This window comes from Pelophylax lessonae (genome assembly GCF_965119305.1).
Source record: "Pelophylax lessonae genome assembly, chromosome: 12".
In the NCBI taxonomy this organism is placed as follows: domain Eukaryota; kingdom Metazoa; phylum Chordata; class Amphibia; order Anura; family Ranidae; genus Pelophylax; species Pelophylax lessonae.
Window position 1 is genome coordinate 198,284,964 of NC_138779.1, and position 20,460 is coordinate 198,305,423.

Below are 20,460 nucleotides of genomic sequence, written 5' to 3' on the forward strand. Positions count from 1 at the left end.
CCTAATATGGATGTGATTTTTGTAAGCAAAAAACAGTTTTTACATTTTATACTCAGAACAGAATTTTAATGAAAAAAATGTGCGGATGTCAGGATCTGAGAATCCTAATTTTAAATAGATGTATTTTTGGATTGAATTGTAAGAGATGTGGCTATATATATAAAAATAAAAATATTTTCTAGTAAACTCATGAGAATATATATATATATATATATATATATATATACATATACACATAATCATATTTTTATATATATTTATATATAAAAATATGATTATGTGTGTGTGTGTATATATATATATATATATATATATATATATATATATATATATATATATATATATAAAATATAATATACACATACATGCACACTCACACATACATAATCATATTTTTATTAATATATATATGCACACACATACATAATCATATTTTATATATATATATATATATATATATATATATATATATATATATATATATATATATATATAATAAAAATGATTATGTGTGAGTGTGTATGTATAATATATATAAATATTCTCATGAGTTTACTGTACTATGGGATAGCACCTACGAATCCATAATTGAGAGTCTGATTGTAATCTGAAGGTAAATATAAATAAAATCTTGAGTTTTTTTTTTTTTTACTTTTTCTTTCGGTGATAATGGTAAACAGGACAGTTAAAGAGGGTGAATCTCCCTAACTGGGACACAGCGCATTGCTGGACTGTAGGACAGGCGAGTGTGTGTTTTATTAAAAGTCAGCAGCTACGCTTTTTGTAGCTGCTGACTTTTAATGAACAAAAAAACCAGTGGAACTCCGCTTTAAGTATAAGCTTCCTTCAGGTACTCTGGTTTCCTTCCACAATCCAAAGACATGCTGGTAGGTTAATTGGCTTCTGTCTAAATTAGTCCTAGTATATGTGTGCAAATTGGATATGCACATGTGTTCTCACACGTTGGATGCCAGTCCCAATTACGAGTAATTGATGAGGGTTGGGGAAAGAACTGATAACCTAAAAAAAAAAAAACCTCCAAGAAAACGTAATGGACAGAACAGATATATACATATACAGTGTATGTATGTCGTCGATATACCCGCTCTGTAGAAGGTGGATGTGGTCCAGGCCCAGGTAAAAGCTGGGAGAGAGCGGCCCTTTTTTTTTTTTTTTTTTCCTTTCGTGGCCTCAGGCTTTTATCTTTCAACATGTGATGTCTGTTTATTTTCCTGGTATAACGAGCTTATGTACTCTGCCTCTGACCTCCTCTTTGCATACTGTTTATAGAAAAAGCAGTCCTTTGTTTAAGGCTGTTTTAGTACTCAGGGAGGCTGTCAGAAAAGTGTAGACCAAATGAAAATGTAAACATTCAGTTTTACGCAGAAGACCTCCCTGGTTTAAAGGCTAAAGCTGGCCATAGACAACGTTCTGCAGATAGATATACAGACGCAATGGAGGAGATTTACTTAACCTGGAGAACTCCGAATCGAGTGCAGCTGTGCATGGCGACCAATCCGCCTATAATTTCAGCTTGTTTAATTAAGTTTTGACAATGAAACCTGGAATCTGATTGGTTTCTATGCAAAGCTGCACCAGATTTTGCACTCTCCAGTTTTTGTAATTTCCCCCTCCCCATGTTACCATAGGTTGATTTTTTTTCTAAATCACTAAATTATTTACTAAATTTTTGACGTAATTATATAATTGAAAGCATTTTGTCATATCTATTTTTTATAAGTATATGTGCAAGACAAATTCCTGTTCCTCCTGCCCCAAATATGAAGCTTGCCTGTGCACGCTTCCTTCTCAAGGCGTCTAACTAGCCCTCCTAGTTCTTATCTTGGACTACAGAATTATTCATGTCTTATGTTGTAGGGATGAGGATAGTGAGAAGGATTTAGTGAGGGTAGTTTATCACAAGGCAACTGAGCAGGGCTGACACCATTTCCCCCACACAAAAAAGCTGTGTGTGTTACCAGTTTAGAACTGGTAATTAAGAACAGAGTTGGGAATTATGGCAGGAGAGTCTCATTGTTGGGGGTATCCAAGATATATGGGACACGACCCCTCCACTGTTTGCTCATATTGTATATCTAGGTCAGCGATATCCAGTCCACCAAGCTTATTTATTACAGGCGCTAGAGAGCCCCGCAGCACATTTGTGCATGCACCAGGTTTACCCAGTTCCTGTGCATGGGCGAGTTGTTGCCACGCATGCACAACGACCACTAATCGGGAAGCTAGAGACCTTTCCTGTCTTTGGGCTTCCATGCTATTTTCTTGGCGCATGCACAGATGTGCTAATAGGCTCTACCAGGACCCCGAAGGTGCAGACACACCGTAATGGCGGCACCCTGGGGGGGGGGGGGGTGGCAGAAGAGCCATGTAATGAAGACGACTGAAGTTCTGCTTTAGGGAGCTTACAATCTAAGGCATGGGTGCTCAACCTGTGGCCCTCCAGCTGTTGCCAAACTATAATTTCCATCATTCTCCTGCCTTTGGGAGTAATGCTTGTAACTATCAGCTTTGCAATGCCTCACGGGAATTGTAGTTCCGCAACAGCTGGAGGGCCACAGGTTGAGCACCCATGATCTTTGGTCTCTATATATCATGCATACACATACTGTAGCCAATGTAGACAGAAGCCAATTACCCTACCAGCATGTCTTTGTAGTGTGGGAGGATACCGGAGTACAGGAAACCCATGCAAGCACGTGGAGACAATGCAAACTCCATGCATATAGTGTCCTGGCTGTGATTCGAACCGAGGACCCCAGTGCTGCAGTTTTCACTGGCATGTACATTTAGGCCCCGATTCATATACCGTGTTGCAGGAATGACCGTTCGATTCTTAAAGTGTGATTTACATGTGTCGCCCATAGGGCAGCCTATCACATCACTTGTACGCTTTGTTGCTTCTGCTTCTTTTTGGGCAACAAGTGTAGCGTGAATTTTAAATGCACATTTTTCTATGATTGACGTGTGGCAATTGTGCCGGAATCGCACTGCGTTTGGGGTGCCATTAAGAATGGCACCCAAATGCCCGTTGCACGCTTTGCTGCAAATTCGGAATCGCAAGTGATTCTGCCCAAATTCCTTAATAAGAATGGTGGGGCCCCTAAAGCTGGCTCTATAGTTTTATTTTCAAAATATATTCCAATGCCTATATCTTTAAGAGCTACAATTCCATCACCGGTTACGGTAGATTTCCGGCTTATAGGCTGTTTACCTCTTCAGCTGGGAAACTCTCCCATGCCTCCTCCCAGTTGTGTACAGTGGTTGGATGTTTATACTGTGTGTCTGAACAGGTGTATGGCGCTGTGTGGGTGTTGCATGTCACTGAACAATACGCCAGCTTAGCACAGCTATATACAGGCTCCTTTGTGTAATGCCTTCTTCACAAGCAAACAGCCAGGAGCCCGATTTTGCTTATTATCCAGGATCTGTCCATGAAGACGCAGCCAGTGTCGGAGACAAAGGATCAGCTCTGGGGAGGTCTGTGATGGGATTAACACCTGAACCAATAGCAGTGGGTTTAGCTTTTACCAGCTGATGTAGCTACTGTAGTTTGGGGGCGGCTGGGAAAGTGAGGCGTTTGATAATTGCTCTAGATGTTCAAAAGATGCATGTATGTTTGCCTACGTAAAAAAAAAACAACCCCTATTTGTTACTGCAACCAATCAGAGTCTTCATTTCATTTTAAAACATACATAAGAGAGGTAACATTTTTTTCTTTAACTGGTTGCTATGGGGAACATTCATTTTTTTCTTTTAGGGAGCACGCTTCAGCCAAGCAGACTACACTTGATCAGTAGTCGTCTCTTTGAAATCGAGGATCTAAGATTGAAGCACCAAGCCAGAGAGTAATAAATCGGATACAAATTTGTTCCAATGAAGGATCAAGTCCATTGTAATAAAGTTGTATCTGGACTTTTGGGGGTGTATTTGGGGAGTTTATAAAGAATTGACTGTGCAAATGCCTCAAGCATTCCTACAACGAAATAATGTTTCGAATATGTTTATTTCCTATGATCGTCGGCTCCATCTAGTGTTTATAATGTGGTATTTTCCTGAAATACCTCCATCGGGAAAGTACTGCAATAGAGCCATTAGATGGAGCTAATGATCATAGGACATAAATGCGTAGGCTATATACGGGACTGTTGGGGATGGCTGTGCAACTTTTTTTTTATAAAGAGACCCTTTAATCCTTGGGTGCTCAACCTGTTGCCCTCCAGCTGTTGGGGACCGACAACTCTCATCATGCCTCTGCCTTTGTGAGTCATGCTTATAACTGTCAGAAGCTTGCAATGCCTCATGGGACTTGTAGTTCTGCAACAGCTGGAGGGCGACAGGTTGAGCACCCATGCTCTGTGGTTTGGTGCTTCAGTCTTAAATCCTTTATTTTACATTAGTAATTTAGGTAATTAAAGCGGAGTTCCACCCAAAAGTGGAACTTCGGCTCTTTTGCTTCCTCCCCCCCGAAAGGTGCCTTATTTGGCACCTTTCGGGGGGGGGGGGGGGGACGGGTACCTGTTTTTGACAGGTACCATTCCCCACTTCTGGGTAATGGCACTGCGGCCTTCCGTCCCGGAAGTTCGGCCCCCTCCTCCTTCCCCCCCACTGCCGAGCCAATAGAAATGCGCAGCGTGCTTCACGCATGCGCAGTAGGGACCCGGCCATGAAGCCACAAGGCTTCACTGCCAGGTTCCCTTACCAGCAATGGCGGCGGCAGCACCCGACGGAAACATTCCGCTGCGGTGCCGACATCGCTGGACTCCAGGACAGGTAAGTGTCCTAATATTACACATACTGTAGCTGCTGACTTTTTTAATTTTTGGAGGGGAAGGCGGAACTCCGCTTTAAGCAAATATGGCATGTAGAAGCTGCCGGACCAAAACTCTGTAACCTTGTTTGCACACCACTGCAGCACTATTGGATAGCAATACCAAATCTTAGTGTCTCAGTGCTAGATATCCATTGCTTTGGAAGAAAGCCTAGACCAGGGTTTCTCCAGAGGTTGCTGGGGGTTCCTTGAGTGAGGAGCAATCTCTGCCTCTCAGATAAGTCCCACTGACACCATTCATCTTTTTAGCTATCCGTAAGGAGGGAATTCTTCCCAATGACCACCACACTAATGTTTCATGAGTTGTAGATATAGTAATTTTTAGCAGGGGTTTCCTGAGACCAGAAAGTTTTTTTTAAGTGTTCCTCTGTGTTGAAAAAGTTGAGAAAGGCTGGTCCAGACGATTGGCAACTAGAGAGTATTAGATGTTGCGTGCGCTTTCTTATGCGGTAACAAACTGCAGCAGTAATATGCAAATGTACTTCTCAATGGAAGAGCGAGTTTCTGTAATCAATGCAAAGTAGCTGATAATTTGTCGTTATAAAATGTAGTCCAAATGTGTTGGAGAAAATGCATTATGGCTCCTCGGGGGTGGAGCTTGTTTGACAGTGTTGTCCACTATTCATATCTTTCAGGTGGAGATGGAGCGGGCTCTGTTGGAAGGAGAGCTGAGGACTGAGAATAAGGAGGTGGAGAAGGAAGAAGAGTTGATCCGTGTGTTGCATGAACAGCTTAGAGAGACTGAGAAGAAGTGGCAGGAGGAGAGAGAAAAGGTAAAGTAGCGACAACCGAACAGAAAGACCTCCTCTGCACAACTGGTCATTTTTATATTTAATGAAAACAGAACACCGCTTCAGGCCGTCTTTTGGGCCATCGTCACCAACTGCAGGTGCCGAATCAGTGGGGTCCGTTCTTTAACAGTCTACTAAATTGAAATGAAAGAAGTCCTACATCTGCAATTTCTTTTCATTTCTTCAAAGAGCTTTACTGCAAAAAACGGAACATTCACAGAACCAAGTCAAAGTACATAACCCTGCTCCCTTATCTTTGATGTGTTTCACCCCAACCTCCATCACTAAAGCTTTTGTTGGGATGAAACCTATTAGAGGAGAAGAAGCGGGGTATAGTGGGGAGCTGTGTGCTTTGACTTGGTTTTGTGAATGTACCATTGTTGCAATAAAGCTCTTTGAAGAAATAAAAAAAAAAAATTGTGCAAATATGCATCATCTTCATTTTGATAATTTTTATAGTCTAATATTCAATCAGTGGATTAATTGCAAGTAGTCATTTAGTTGTGACACTCTAAATCTCCTAAAGAAGAAATTTAGTAAAAGCTAAATTCAAATTAGCATTGAATATCTTTGCTTTGTAAATACAACAGAATAATAATACATTTTCTATATCAATTAATGATGACCATTGTCCTAAATGTTCTTCTTGACTGAGTCTAGCTTCACATGCTTGTTATAGTCCAGACCCAATGGTCACACGTGTGAAGGGTCCTTCAATCACCAATTTGCATATTCGCTGTTCAGTAACGCTCTTACTGCCTACGAGGTCGTATGGTCTCAGTTTGGCTTCAGAGTTTGATAGGAAATGCCCAAGTTTAATGATGATGATCTCATTAGAGCGCCGATGCTTCGTTTTCCTATTACAGGATGGGGCGGATCCTGGACCAAAGGGTATTATTCAGCTGCAGTGTGCTCTGTAAAGAGGTCTCAAGTAGGGATCGACCGATTATCGGCAAAGCCGATATATCGAGGGTCGATCTGCACTTTCCTTGATATATCAGAATCGGCCCCTGAGGTTACCGATATTGCTGATATTTCGGGAAAGTGCATGTACCAGAGTGATGCCTGCAGCTAGAGGCATCACCCCAGTACCGGCGTCCATAGCCGGTGGTCGGCTGTCTTGTAATGACGACTGATGCGACTGAGAAGCCGCTCAGCTGTCATTACAAGGAGCGGGAGGGGACGTCCCCCCCCCCCCCTCCCACCGCCTTCCATGGCTCGCCCGGTCTCCCGTCCCACCGGGAGACCCGGGCAACCATCCTGCATGGCCGCCGAAGACCCGATCAAAGCCACATTCGGCTCTGATCGGGTCTCCATGTAAAAACCCGGAAGTGATGTCATGACCTCACTTCCGGGTACTCTGCGCCAAATTAAAAAAAATGACAGCATTCGAAACAGCCAAATTTGGCGTTCTGAATGCTTGTAAGTGCAGAGGAGGGGTTTGGGGGTGTTTTAGACCCTCAGATCCCTCCACAAGAGTACCTATAAAAAAAAAAAAAATTAAAAAAAAAAGGTTGTAAGTCACTTACTGGTTACCCAGAGCCTTGTTTTAGGTGAGCAGCCTCATCAGATGTGATGAGCTTGTTGAATAATTGTTTTCTCTGCTTTAATGAATTGTTTTGAAGCCCCAACACCTCTTGGATATTTATCTTTTGGATCACAAGACTGGCTGCATATAATTAAAACATTTGACAGTTTTACTATGTGTGTGTGTATATGTATGTGTGTGTGTATATATATATATATATATATATACATATATAGTATATGTGTATGTATGTGTATATATATATATATATATATATATATATATATATATATATATATATATATATATAATATAGTATATGTGTGTGTATGTATATGTGTGTATATATATATATATATATATATATATATATATATATATATATATATATATATATATATATATATATATATATATATATATATATATATATATATATATATAATGTGTGTGTGTGTGTGTATATATATATATATATATATATATATATATATATATATATATATATATATATATATATATATATAACACACACACACACACACACACACACACACATATATATATATATATATATATATATATATATATATATATATATATATATATATATATATATATATATATACACACAGTAAAACCTTGGAGTGCAAGCATAATTGAACATGCTTGTAATCCAAAGCACTCGTATATCAAAGCAAATTTCCCCAAAAGAAATAATTAAAACTCATGATCTGGGTAGATCAGAGCTCCCGTGCTGTACTACTAGTTTTAACCTCCTATTCCCCATACCCCCTACCAAACTTACCTCTCTATTAAATAAACACGCTACTCATACTTGGAGTTAAAATGGTCGACATGGCCTTTTAATTAAATAACAAAGTATATTAACACTGAAATAACAATATAACAATAACCCAGATTAATCTTGTTTGTAAGTCCTTGACAGTGCCATATTAACCAACTTTTGTGTCTGTGTCACCATTTGGCTTAGTCACGTCCCCAGCCGCTAAGCACCGCCTCGGAGACTAACACAGCCGACCTCAGACACCCACCTTTACCAATTAGAGGGCGCCATACCTCGGATGGGTCCCCACCATTTTGCCTAAAAACCAGTTTGATAAACCCCTGTCAAGGACCCCAAACCGCCAACCTTAAAAAACGAAAAAAGACATCCCCCCAGCAAAAAGAATTCCCCCCCTACTGAAAAAACAAACAATAGGGCGGGAGGGAGGGACTTTCTTCCATGCTTTCTCCTACAAGATTGACCTGACCCCTCCTACCCTGAAGCTATACTTCAACCACTCCACCCCCTACCCATACCACTGACCAATAAGGTAAGTACCCTCACAGACCACCTACTTTTATCCCCCACTTGACCCTTCCTGCTCGGTTCCCCTTTCACCCAGTCATGTATGCCCTCTACTTAGTTTGTTCCTCCTAGCGCCGGGCATGTCTGATTATTTGTTCCACAACCATTTATTCATAAGTCCTTCAGTTTATGGAATACAAAGATTATAGCAATGTGATAGGCTGTCTAACCATAAAATGTCCATTCACAAATGGCGCCTCCACAAGGGGATTAGAAGCAAAATCCAACAGGAGCCACAGTGTATAAAAGAGAAGAGAGGTGCCTCTAAGTGTAGCAGTATGGGGGCATTTAATGAAGGTACAACATTTAGCAACTCACATGCTTGGTGATTAAAAGAGGCACATCTAAGTATGCAGGCATCCGGGGTAAAGCTGTCCACATAGACCATCTTCTAAACTACTGTCTCTCACCGCTGTCTGTCTGCAATCGTGATTGGGAAGACTACCCTGCAGTGGAGCGATCTGAAAGCGTGGCTTTTGAGCGCAGCGTGGAAGGGATGATGTAGATGGCGGTGAGGAGGACGGTCTATGTGGACAGCTTTACCCAAGAGCCTGCATACTTAGATGGGCCTGTTTTAATCATTAACCATGTGAGTTGCTAAATATCGATCCTTCATTAAATGTAGCAATATTGCTACAGTTAGACATCGCTTGTATATCAAGTCAAAATGTATTTTAAAAATGTGCTTGTCTTGCAAAGCGCTCTCAAAACAAGGTTTTACTGTGTGTGTGTATATATATAAATAATATATATATAGTTGAAATATTATATATATATATATATATATATATATATATATATATATATATATATATATATATATATATATATATATATATATATATATATATATATATATATATATATATATATATATATATATATACATGTCAACTATATATTTACCTGGATGGGTTTAAGCCGTTTGCCAAAACACTGACATCCCAGTCATTATCGTGATGCTTGATATTTAGTACCTGCCTATGATGGATGGAATGGATTAAATAAATAAGATTATCCATTTTGGGCATAATTTGTAATTTTGTCACCAATGCAGTTGAAAGTAAATTCTTCTCTTGTTGTTGCAGGATAAGGTCCAGCTACAGCACGAGAAGCAGAAGGTGAAGGATCTGGAGGAGAAGATAGCACAGTGTCACGCACAACTGGAAAAGCAGCCGGAGAGTTTACGGGAGCAGCTTAGGAAGCAGATCCAAGAGGTCAGTAAAGGCCCCAATAGTTACAATCACTTTGCTGTTGCTGCTGAACCACTTTCTGATGAGTGAGGGTCACTGGATTTCTGAACCTGAAGTACATATGTAGTAGACATTACCAGTTATGGACAAGCCGAGTGCAGGTTTTTCCTAAAAGTGGACGCATTTCCAAAAGTTGGTGTCAACTCTACATTTTTTTTTTTGCTTTAGTAACCTTGGTTAGAAAATAGTCCTATTGTTTGCTGTTTGGCAACCATTGTGTTTTCTTACTCTAGCATAGAACAAAATATCCAGAGGAAGTTCCTGATTGGGTGGAGTATTGAAGTTAGCCGTTGTCTTCTAGCAGAAGGTTCTAAGTTGGAGGACTCATCAGTGTATATACAGTACATTTACACAGAAGTATTGATTGGAATGGGCATTTTATTGAATGGTTCCTCTCTAGATAGTTCATTAGGCTGCAGGGTTTATCAGTATGCAGTTCTTAAGATGAAAGTTCTAGGTGTGCGGGGTTAAGATGTGTGTGGGTCTCGTCTAGATGGAGCTTCTTACTGGATATGTCTGTGGACATATTTTTCTTCTTTAGATTTGGTGTCCTCTAGATCAGGGGTCTCTAAACTCTTCTAAACAAAGGGCCAGTTTTCTGTACTTCATACTTTAGGAAGGGGGGGGGGGGGGAGAGATTGTGACCATGGTTGGTGGTCAGTAGGAGGAGGATAATTGCCCTTTCGATGGTATCAGTGGAAGAACTAGTGCCCTATCGTTGGTATCAATAGAAGCAATAGTGCCTCTTCTCATTTGGAAGAATAGTGTCCCAATGGCTGGATAAAGGCTAGCAAAGGGCTGCATCTGGCCCTCGGGCCACAGTCTGGAGACCCATGCTCTTTATCATTGGCTCCCAACCTTAGTTTTCAAGTAGCCCCAACAGGTCATGTTTTTAGAATTTCCTTCACCTTTCACAAGTATTTTCATTAATAGTAATGGCTTGGTATTTATGACAGTATATATATAAGGAAATTCCTAAAACATGGCCTGTTGAGGTTACTTTAAGACTAAAGGTGGGAACCACTGCTGTAGACTGAAGCTCTGAATGCCAGGGGTTTACCAGTGAATCATTTTTCCCTATATGGAAGTTCTGAGGGGGAGGCACTTAGCAACTTACCTTCTTCTTCCAGATGTCAGAGATGATGGAAAGCGCTGTTAAATCCTTTGAAGACTTGGAGTTCCAGCAGCTGGAGAAAGAAAGCAGTCGGGAAGAAGAGAGGGAGGCCTCCTACAGACAGATCACACAAAACTTAGCCAAACGGCAAAACGAGTTGAACAAACGAAAGGTAAGATTGGCAAGAAAGAAATATGTTGGCAATGGTTGCCAGTGGTCATTCCCAACATGAAAACACCCTAATGTCGCATTAGCCCAACAAAATGACTTAAATTGTTTATGGACTGCCACAAGTTTCATTACATAGGAGTTACGGTTTTGGCATTGTTTGAAAATAATTGATGATCATTGAAATTTCCCTTCCAAGCACCAAAAAATGTTTCCATTGCAGGACAAAATTCTGCGCTTGGAAGAGCAAATCCGTGGGGCGGAGGAACAGGCGCAATCTGAGAGATTAAGGATTAGTGAGGAGAACACGCGGGTCTTCCAGTCTCTGAATAAGGTAAATTGGTGGTACGAGAAAGCCTTCTGAAGGCTCCCAGGTCACTTCAGGCTGAGTTTACACAGTGCTGACATCCTCTATACTGCCATGTGACAGCGCTGGGCCATGAGAGGAAGGTGACACAAATGTGAATTTACTGTAAGAATCATATACCCCCCCCCCCCCCCCAATTCATCCCTACACACACACGCACACCGCACAAAATCGCTAGTGGTGATTGTCAACATGGCTAAAGTATTTGAAGTGTGGCTTAAAACAAATAAAAACAAATATTTGCATGCAACTTAGTCTATATGCAACCCATTTAATTATTTGAGGTGTGATAAAAAAAACATCTATATGCATGCTCGTCAACTCATCCAAAAACCATGGGAGTCTAAATATATATAACTATATCTATATTGTATATATCATTTATTTTACCTCCCATTACCCGATCTTCTTGTGTGATGTACACCTCTTCATTGCTTCATCTTAAGCTTCTAAATGTGAATCCAGATGTAATTCTAAGTATCTGTTCTTATTCTAAATGTATGGACTCTGCACAGTAGAACTTCTCTTGTTCTGTAGGCTGGGTGTGATTCTCAGTATCTGTTTTATTCTCATTCCACCATTGCCGGTCCCAAAGTCCGTGCTGAGAAACAAGGAGAGTTGGGTGCGGAACCATAAACTCAGCCTTATAAAGCCCTTTACCACTATGGAGTCTGCACAAGAGTACTTCTCCTCCTGTATGCTCACTGTCATTCTCAGTATCTGCACAGTAGAACTTCTGTTTTATTCTAACTCAGCCATGGCCAGTCCCAAGTCCGTGTTGAGCAAGGAGGGGAGTTGGGTGCTGGGCCAGAAGCCCAGCCTTGTAAAACCCTTTACCACTATGGAGTCTGCACAGTAGTACTTCTCCTCCTGTATGCTCACTTTCATTCTCAGTATCTTCACAGTAGAACTTCTTGTTTTATTCTAACTCCACCATGGCCGTTCCCAAGTCCGTGCTGAGAAAGGAGGAGAGTTGGGTGCTGGGCCGAAAGCCCAGCCTTGTAAAACCCTTTATCACTATAGAGTCTGCACAGTAGTACTTCTCCTCCTCCTGTATGCTCACTTTCATTCTCAGTATCTTCACAGTAGAACTTTGTTTTATTCTAACCCAGCCATGGCCAGTCCCAAGTCTGTGTTGAGCAAGGCGGAGAGTTGGGTGCTGGGCCAGAAGCCCAGCCTTGTAAAACCCTTTACCACTATGGAGTCTGCACAGTAGTACTTCTCCTCCTCTTGTATGCTCACTTTCATTCTCAGTATCTTCACAGTAGAACTTCTTGTTTCATTCTAACTCCGCCATGGCCGGTCCCAAAGTCTGTGCTAAGAAACTAGGAGAGTTGGGTGCTGGGCCAGAAACTCAGCCTTGTAAAACCCTTTACCACTATGGAGTCTGCACAATAGTACTTCTCCTCCTGTATGCTCACTGTCATTCTCAGTATCTGCACAGTAGAACTTCTGTTGTATTCTAACTCCTCCATGGCCGTTCCCAAGTCCGTGCTGAGAAAGGAGGAGAGTTGGGTGCTGGGCCAGCAACTCAGCCTTGTAAAACAACCTTTACTAGTATGGACTTTGCAGAGAAGCACTTCTTGTTTTGTATGCGGTCATTGGGTTATCTGTACTTATTTTGTATGTATGGATTCCGTACATTAGCACTTGCTCTGTATGCTGGGTGTGATTCTCAGTATCTCTGATTAGGTCTACATATACACAGCACAGCGCTACTTCTTTTGCATCCTAGAAGGGGTTCTTGACAGTCAGACCTCAAATTATACAATTTCATAATAAAAGATCTGATCTAAATAAATGAGCCATGTTGACATCTCTGTACAGTAAATGCAGACAGAGGCCCTTAATCGGCCACCATGACGGAGGTTAGGGTTTAGTTCTGCTCTAAGGGAACGAACATTACTTGAGAAACCTTTTTAGATAAAAATCTGCAATCCAGGAAAACCACAAAGACCGAAGTCGTGTCTCTCTTCATGATAGGTAGGCGGCAGGCTGTCACTGATAAGAATAGATACACACATTGGTTTTAAATTCTAGAATAAAACTGTCAGGACTCGGAGATCCTCTTTCACTTCAAAAACCTGAAAACAAAGACTGAATGGGATTCTGGCATGGTGCCATATGGCCTTGGTGCATGCGTCACCCCCAGCGTACACAGCACTGGGATATGTCATCCTGGCCTTGTGATGCTGAGCTGTAGCAGAGCCCCGTGCGGGAAGCAGCTCACATGCGATGACGGAATTTAACACATCTGATTGCTGACAGTGCTCTTAAAGGAACTGCACCCTCTGCATTTAGTATTTTCTTGTTGTGTATGGCATAATATCTGATATTTTGGATTATGAAAATATTCTGGTCCTGGGACTTTTCATAATTTGAAGTATTGGACGTCACTGGGTCTCTGTCCCCTGTGAAAGGCAGGCAGATCATGGCTGGTGGGAGGGGTTCTCCACAGGGCCATCTTACCAATTGGGCATGCAGGGCAGTTGCCCGGGGGGCCCCACCTGCCCAGCGCCCCAGCCAAGCATTAGTCCTGATTCCCGTGTGCATCCCACTGACGAACTTAGCAGATGGCAAGCGCCTGTCGGCCCTGCGCTGCTGTCAGGCCGTGGAGGGGGAGCCCAGGACTGCTGGAATGCCTGTCAGGCTCCATGGGAACAGGCGCCCACAGGACAGTGGAGTCTGACTCCAGTCCGTGTGTTTGTTCACCGGACCCAGCTACCCAACTTATAGGCTGTCATTAGCCTTGCACTGCTGTACCAATAAATATAGCTTTATCGATAATTTGCATTTTTATTCTTGTGGGTGATTTGTAGGCAGGGCGCCAGTGCACTGCATTGCCCAGGGCCCATTAATGCTCTTAAGATGGCACTGGTTCTCTACCTAACTTACTGAAAACATCACAGCACCCTGCCTCAATACTCCTTTAGAGAGTCCTCTGCTCTGATGTAAGGAGTAGGCTGTCTCATGTGGAAAAGTTATGCATATATCAAAATGTCTCGATAGGTGAATGAGAGGTCTGGGAGTTCCTAAGTAGCCTGCATTTGCATGCAGACTATCCTAAGTACCAATTGATGCCCTTAACATTGCCCACATGAGGTCACCAGGTGCTGTAGTACAGTCACTAAACACAAGCAGTTGATGTGAAGACTGAACACAAGGGCCTTTGCAAACCATGTAACGGTCATGGGACCCAGCAACATTGGGGGGCCCAGTACTGTCTGTCTACTTAATGATTTATACAACTTGCAAATATTTTCAGATACATTCTATAACTATATCAATAAGCTGTATATGTATATAAGCTGTGTATGCAAATAAGGTTCTTTATCTACTGGAGCAGCCTTTCTCAACCATTCTACCCCAGAGGAACTCTTTAAATAAATTGTAGGTCTCAGGGAACTCCTAATAAAATCTATTTATCAGGGGGAAGAATTGGTGTTCACAATGCCACCCTTAATGACGGCTAAAAAGATCTTTGGCGGCATGCCGTTGACTCTGCCAAGTGGCATTGAACAGGAGACTATCCAGGCACCATAAGATGGAAGGTCAATCAGTAATAGCTCAAGGAACCCTGAGGAGCCCTAGGGTTCTACGTAACCCTTGTTGAGAATGGCTGTTGTAGAGGGGTTGCCTATGAGATAGAGAGTAAAGTGACAGGGGCCCTTCATGCTAGGGCATAACCATAGCCATGAAATTGCTCAGGGGCAAAGCAGCACTGGGGGCCCCAACACCATCTTCCGATGTAATACTTTTCACAGGCTGCAATAGCATGAATGTATCTACAGCTTGGGAACCTCTATAAGATAATATGATGCAAATAGGATTTTCTTGGGGATGGGGAATAGAGAGTAATAGGCCTCCTAATCTTTAGTGTCATGCCATTGGCTCTGCCAAGTGGTTTTGGACATGGGACTATCCAGGCACCATCAGATGGAAGGTCAACCAGTCACAGCTCAAGAAACCCTAAGGAACCTCTAGATCAGTGGTCTCAAAACTGTGGCCCTAGCTCCAGATGTGGCCTTTTGCTTGCCTTTATCTGGCCCTTGAGGCATTATTCCTGCCTCTGGCACCATTTCTCCCCCTATTAACAAAGAAGATAGGGCAAGGTTTACTCCAACTTGGCACAGTCTGGTCCCCCCTAAAGTCTAAAGGACAGTAAACCGGCCCTTTCCTTAGAAAGCTTGGAGACCCCTGCTCTAGAGGAAAACCCAGAGTTCCACTAAACCCTTGTTGAGAATGATTGTAGTAGAGGGATTGCCTTTGAGATAGAGTGTAAAGTGACAGGGACCCTTCATGCTAGGGCTTCACCATAGCCATGAAATTGCTAAGGGGCCAAGCAGCACTGGGGGCCCCAACATCATCTTCCGATGTAATAATTTTCACAGGTTGCAACCGCATGAATGTATCTACAGCTTGGGAACCTCTCTGAGATATGATGCAAATAGGATTTTCTTGGGGATGGGGAATAGAGAGTAATAGGCCATCTTTAGTGTCATGCCGTTGGCTCTGCCAAGTGGCTTTGGACATGGGACTATCCAGGCACCTTTAGATGGAAGATCAACCAGTCACAGCTCAAGGAACCCTAAGGAACCTCTAGAACAGTAGTCTCCAAACTGTGGCCCTAGGGCCAGATGTGGCTTTTTGCTTGCCTTTATCCGGCCCTTGAGGCATTATTCCTGCCACTGACACCAACAATAGAGCATGTTTCCTGCCAATGACACCAGCAATAGAACATACTTCCTCCCACTGACACCATTTCTCCCCCTATTACCAAAGAAGATAGGGCATGGTTTACTCGAACTTGGCACAGTCTGGTCCCCCCTAAAGTTTGAAGGACAGTAAACCGGCCCTTTCCTTAGAAAGTTTGGAGACCCCTGCTCTAGAGGAAAACTAGAGTTCCACTAAACCCTTGTTGAGACTGATTATAGTAGAGGGATTGCCTTTGAGATAGAGCGTAAAGTGACAGGGACCCTTCATGCTAGGGCTTCAACATAGCCATGAAATTGCTAAGGTGCCAAGCAGCACTGGGGGGCCCAACAACATCTTCCGATGTAATAATTTTCACAGGTTGCAACAGCATGAATGTATCTACAGCTTGGGAACCTCTATGAGATAATATGATGCAAATAGGATTTTCTTGGGGATGGGGAATAGAGAGTAATAGGCCATCTTTAGTGTCATGCCGTTGGCTCTGCTAAGTGGCTTTGGACATAGGACTATCCGGGCATCTTTAGATGGAAGGTCAACCAGTCACAGCTCAAGGAACCTCTAGAACAGTGGTCTCCAAACTGTGGCCCTAGGGCCAGATGTGGCCTTTTGCTTGCCTTTATCCGGCCCTTGAGGCATTATTCCTCCCACTGACACCATTTCTCCCCCCATTACCAAAGAAGATAGGGCATGGTTTACTCCAACTTGGCACAGTCTGGTCCCCCCCTAAAGTCTGAAGGACAGTAAACCGGCCCTTTCCTTAGAAAGTTTGGAGACCCCTGCTCTGGAGAAAACCTAGAGTTCCACTAAACCCTTGTTCAGAATGATTGTAGTAGAGGGATTGCCTTTGAGATATAGCATAAAGTGACAGGGGCCCTTCATGCTAGGTCTTCACCATAGCCATGAAATTGCTAAGGGGCCAAGCAGCACTGGGGGGCCTAACAACATCTTTCTATGTAATGTTTTTCACAGGTTGCAACAGCGTGAATGTATCTACACTTTGGGAACCTCTATAAGATAGGATTTTCTTGGGGATGCAGAATAGAGAACAATAGGCCTCTTAATAGTCCTGCTCTGGGGCCCCTTAATGCATAGGTGGTCCCCTGCCTTCATAGTTGATTTCTGGGGCCCCAAGATGCTTAGTTATTCCACTGCTGGAAGAGATTCTGGAGTGGGACTGTTGGACTTACTTTTTTCTCAGAGTGGGAATGTATTTTAAGGCATTTCCAAGTGATCTATATTGCATGTGGTTAAAGGGTTCAGCATATCCCTCCCTAATGGCCAACTGATTTGTGTTGTAGGAGAAGGACCGATTGTTGGCTCTTGGCGCTTTGTATGGGAAGGACTCTGAGAAGCAGGAAGAAAAGGAGAGCCATCCCAGAAAGGTGAGAACACATGGGTTCACAAATGGGACAATCTGCTCGCTAGCTTGTGTCAAATCCCTCTGGCATGAAATACAAAAAAAAGAACACACCACTTTCGGTTGAGCTTTCACCCAAAACTGTGAAATACGAAAGATGGGTACTGCCCCCTTGTGGTGGTTTTGTGAACAGCATGCATTTTTTTTTTTTTGTCTCAAAAACAAAAGTTTCTATTTCAGTTTTTTGTCCGGGACTTTCCGTTGTTTTTCAAAGCCGGTTTATCTTCCTTTGACCCTTGACATTCATATTTTTTCTAACAATTTCTAAATTTCTTTTTACTGGAATTTTATTTTACTTTGATCATGATGAAATTAGATCTGTCTGCAATCTTTCAAGCCAACCTAGACTCAGCGTTTTTTTTTTATGCCATTGTCTGTAGCTTGTCCAAGCTGCGTCTGTAGCTTGTCCAAGCTGCGTCTGTAGCTTGTCCAAGCTGCGTCTGTAGCTTGTCCAAGCTGCGTCAAGATTATTGGCTCAGCAAGAGTCACAAATAAACGAAGGTGGAAGCCAGCTGGGCCACTCGTATGTCTTGGTTTCATGTTTGTGTAGCACCCTACAGGTAGGTGCTAGGTAAATGCATAGTGGGCCTTGTCTGCCTAACAGCAGGGCCATGGTTGCTTTTTGGTTAGTGTCAGGGCTTCCAGGTGTGTCTGCTGAAAGGGGAGTCTCCGCACTGGCTCTGTGAGAGGCTTCTCATAGGGCAGTGGAGGAAACCCAATCAGGGACACATTCAGGCTTGGAACTACCCCAGAAGGCAGATTCTGATGCAAAGGATTCTGGAAGTGGGTATAAGTCTGAGGGGCGTGCGTGACTCATGGTCTTTGGTGGGAAGCAGAGTCCCATTAGGGAGAGTACGGCTGTCTCTCCTCCTATCAGAGGAGGCGGATGTCTCGGGTGCTGCCTAAGAATCCAGAGGATGCTGAGTTGCGCTGAAGGGGATCTGGTGTGTCGAGAACCAGCGGAGAGGGAAAGAGGTCCAGTCCCCTACACAGGTTGTGAGTGCTGAGGATTGCCCCTGGGGGTCTGCCTAGTGTCAGAGGGGACCACTCCGGAGAAGTCTCTAGGATTCAAGTATCAGCTAGCTGTAAAGGGGGTGCCTGGTCAGAGGACCCTGAAGTGATAAAGGGGGTACCTGTAGTTTGGGCCCTGAAGAGTTAGTGCACAGTGTGTAGTGCATCAGTTAAGAGTTGCAGCCATACAGGAATACACAGCAAGCTACCTCAAGCCAGTGCAAGGCTGGAGGGAGTAGTCAGTTACTTTGCAGTGCAAGCAGTGTCAGAAGTTCAATGTTCTACAGTCCTGGATCTTTTGGACTTCCAGCATAGCTTTTAGAGATGCAGTGTGTTCAAAGCGCCAGTAAGTGTTGGCTAGCGTCAAGACAGCGCTAACAGGCATTTTTGCTATAAAGTCCCGGAATTGTATAAAGTCGAGCCAAAGGAGTATCCCACACCCAGGGCCGCAGCTCACATGGGCTGGAGAGGTAACCGGTAACAATGGCAGACCCATTATTGCTACATTTGGTTTGTAGGAGGAAACCAGATCACACAAATGCAATGTACACACTCCATGCAGACATCCTGGAAATTGATCCAAAAAGTCCAGTGATGCCCACAGTGTAACATTTGAATTCCCTAAAGCCCCGTACACACGCACAGATTGTCGTCATACAAACGTCGGCGGACGAAAGATCTGCCGATTGTACGCGTGTTAGTATGGTGCCTCCGACAGCTGTCTGCACACAATCCGCGGACAAGAGTCTTTCTTGCAAACATGAAAATTTTTGTCTGCGGACACCAGAACGGACGATTGTTCGCCTGTCAGTACAGAAATCAGCCGACAGACCGCAGATTTGCAAGACTGGGCATGCTCAGAAAAGTAAAAACACAGGGAAAGTTAACCATTACATGACATCACTTCTGCAGTCAGCTGAAGTCTGCGGACAAAATTCTCGTGCTGTCCTTGTGCTGTCTTTGCACTTTTCAACAGACACCGACATCCCGGGGAGAAAAGACGAACATTTGTATGACGACGATCTGTGCGTGTGTACGGGGCTTTAGAACCCAAATAGACTGCAATATTACCAATACACTTCTCCATATTTGTGTTTTAGACTTGTTTTATCACTTTTGGCAAACCACCGGTAATCTTAGATGAGACAGATCGTTGTATCCTACTCATGTTTCCCATTTCATACTCTTAATTTTTTAACAGGGACTTCAGAGGACTTCCAGTCTGCCCAGAAGGAGTAGAAATGCAACGTTTATGCGGCAATCTGACCGCCCGCTGTCACTCCACGGCAACAGTAAGTGGCAAATCAATACCTTATTAAAGTAAATACTTCTAGTTACATAATTATTTGGTCTGTCCAGTTTTAGATTAGTTTATTGGAAAGGTGTATGAAAGTGTGTTGAACTATATTGGTTAGAGGAAGTCTTCTCTGATACAAACATAAGAAGGTAAGGCCTTGGAGGAAGGAACCTCAACAACCTTCGATATTCTGATGACCTTATGCCCATTGCTGAAGATATAGAGGACCTCAAGAGCCTTGTATAGAACAATAAATTGATAGTAAAGTAATTTTTTTTCTAAAATAACCATGGCGGTTCGCAGTAGCGCTCCTGGGGGCGAACCGCGCCTGCCCCCACTAGGCAGCGGGGATGCCCATCCATGGGGCCAGCGGCTGCGATTTCCGCCGGGCACCCCTGGATCGCTCTCTGCTGAGAGAGAACGATGGTCTGCTGTTGTAAACACAGCAGACCTTTCTCCCTGAAATAATCACAGAGCTCCTGTGATCCTCCTATATAGGATCACAGGTCTCTGTGTTCATTTCACTAATCCTTCCTCCATACAGTAAGAAAGCATCCCCCTAGGCTCACACTTAACC

At 43.0% G+C, this 20,460-nt stretch overlaps 1 protein-coding gene across 3 annotated transcripts in view; it reads left to right on the top strand.

The window, feature by feature from the left end:
* The window catches only part of PHLDB3 (pleckstrin homology like domain family B member 3), a 66,245-nt gene that overhangs the window by 26,531 nt on the left and 19,254 nt on the right, over window positions 1-20,460 (top strand). For 2 of the 3 annotated variants that reach the window (XM_082273657.1, XM_082273658.1), the window contains 6 exons: window positions 5,485-5,622; window positions 9,629-9,757; window positions 10,924-11,079; window positions 11,299-11,409; window positions 17,457-17,540; window positions 19,788-19,878. In XM_082273657.1, the coding sequence (XP_082129783.1) occupies window positions 5,485-5,622; window positions 9,629-9,757; window positions 10,924-11,079; window positions 11,299-11,409; window positions 17,457-17,540; window positions 19,788-19,878 (709 nt within the window). Of the gene's footprint in view, window positions 1-3,317; window positions 3,499-5,484; window positions 5,623-9,628; window positions 9,758-10,923; window positions 11,080-11,298; window positions 11,410-17,456; window positions 17,541-19,787; window positions 19,879-20,460 lie in introns of those variants that run through there. The other variant, XM_082273659.1, reaches the window with a different exon arrangement.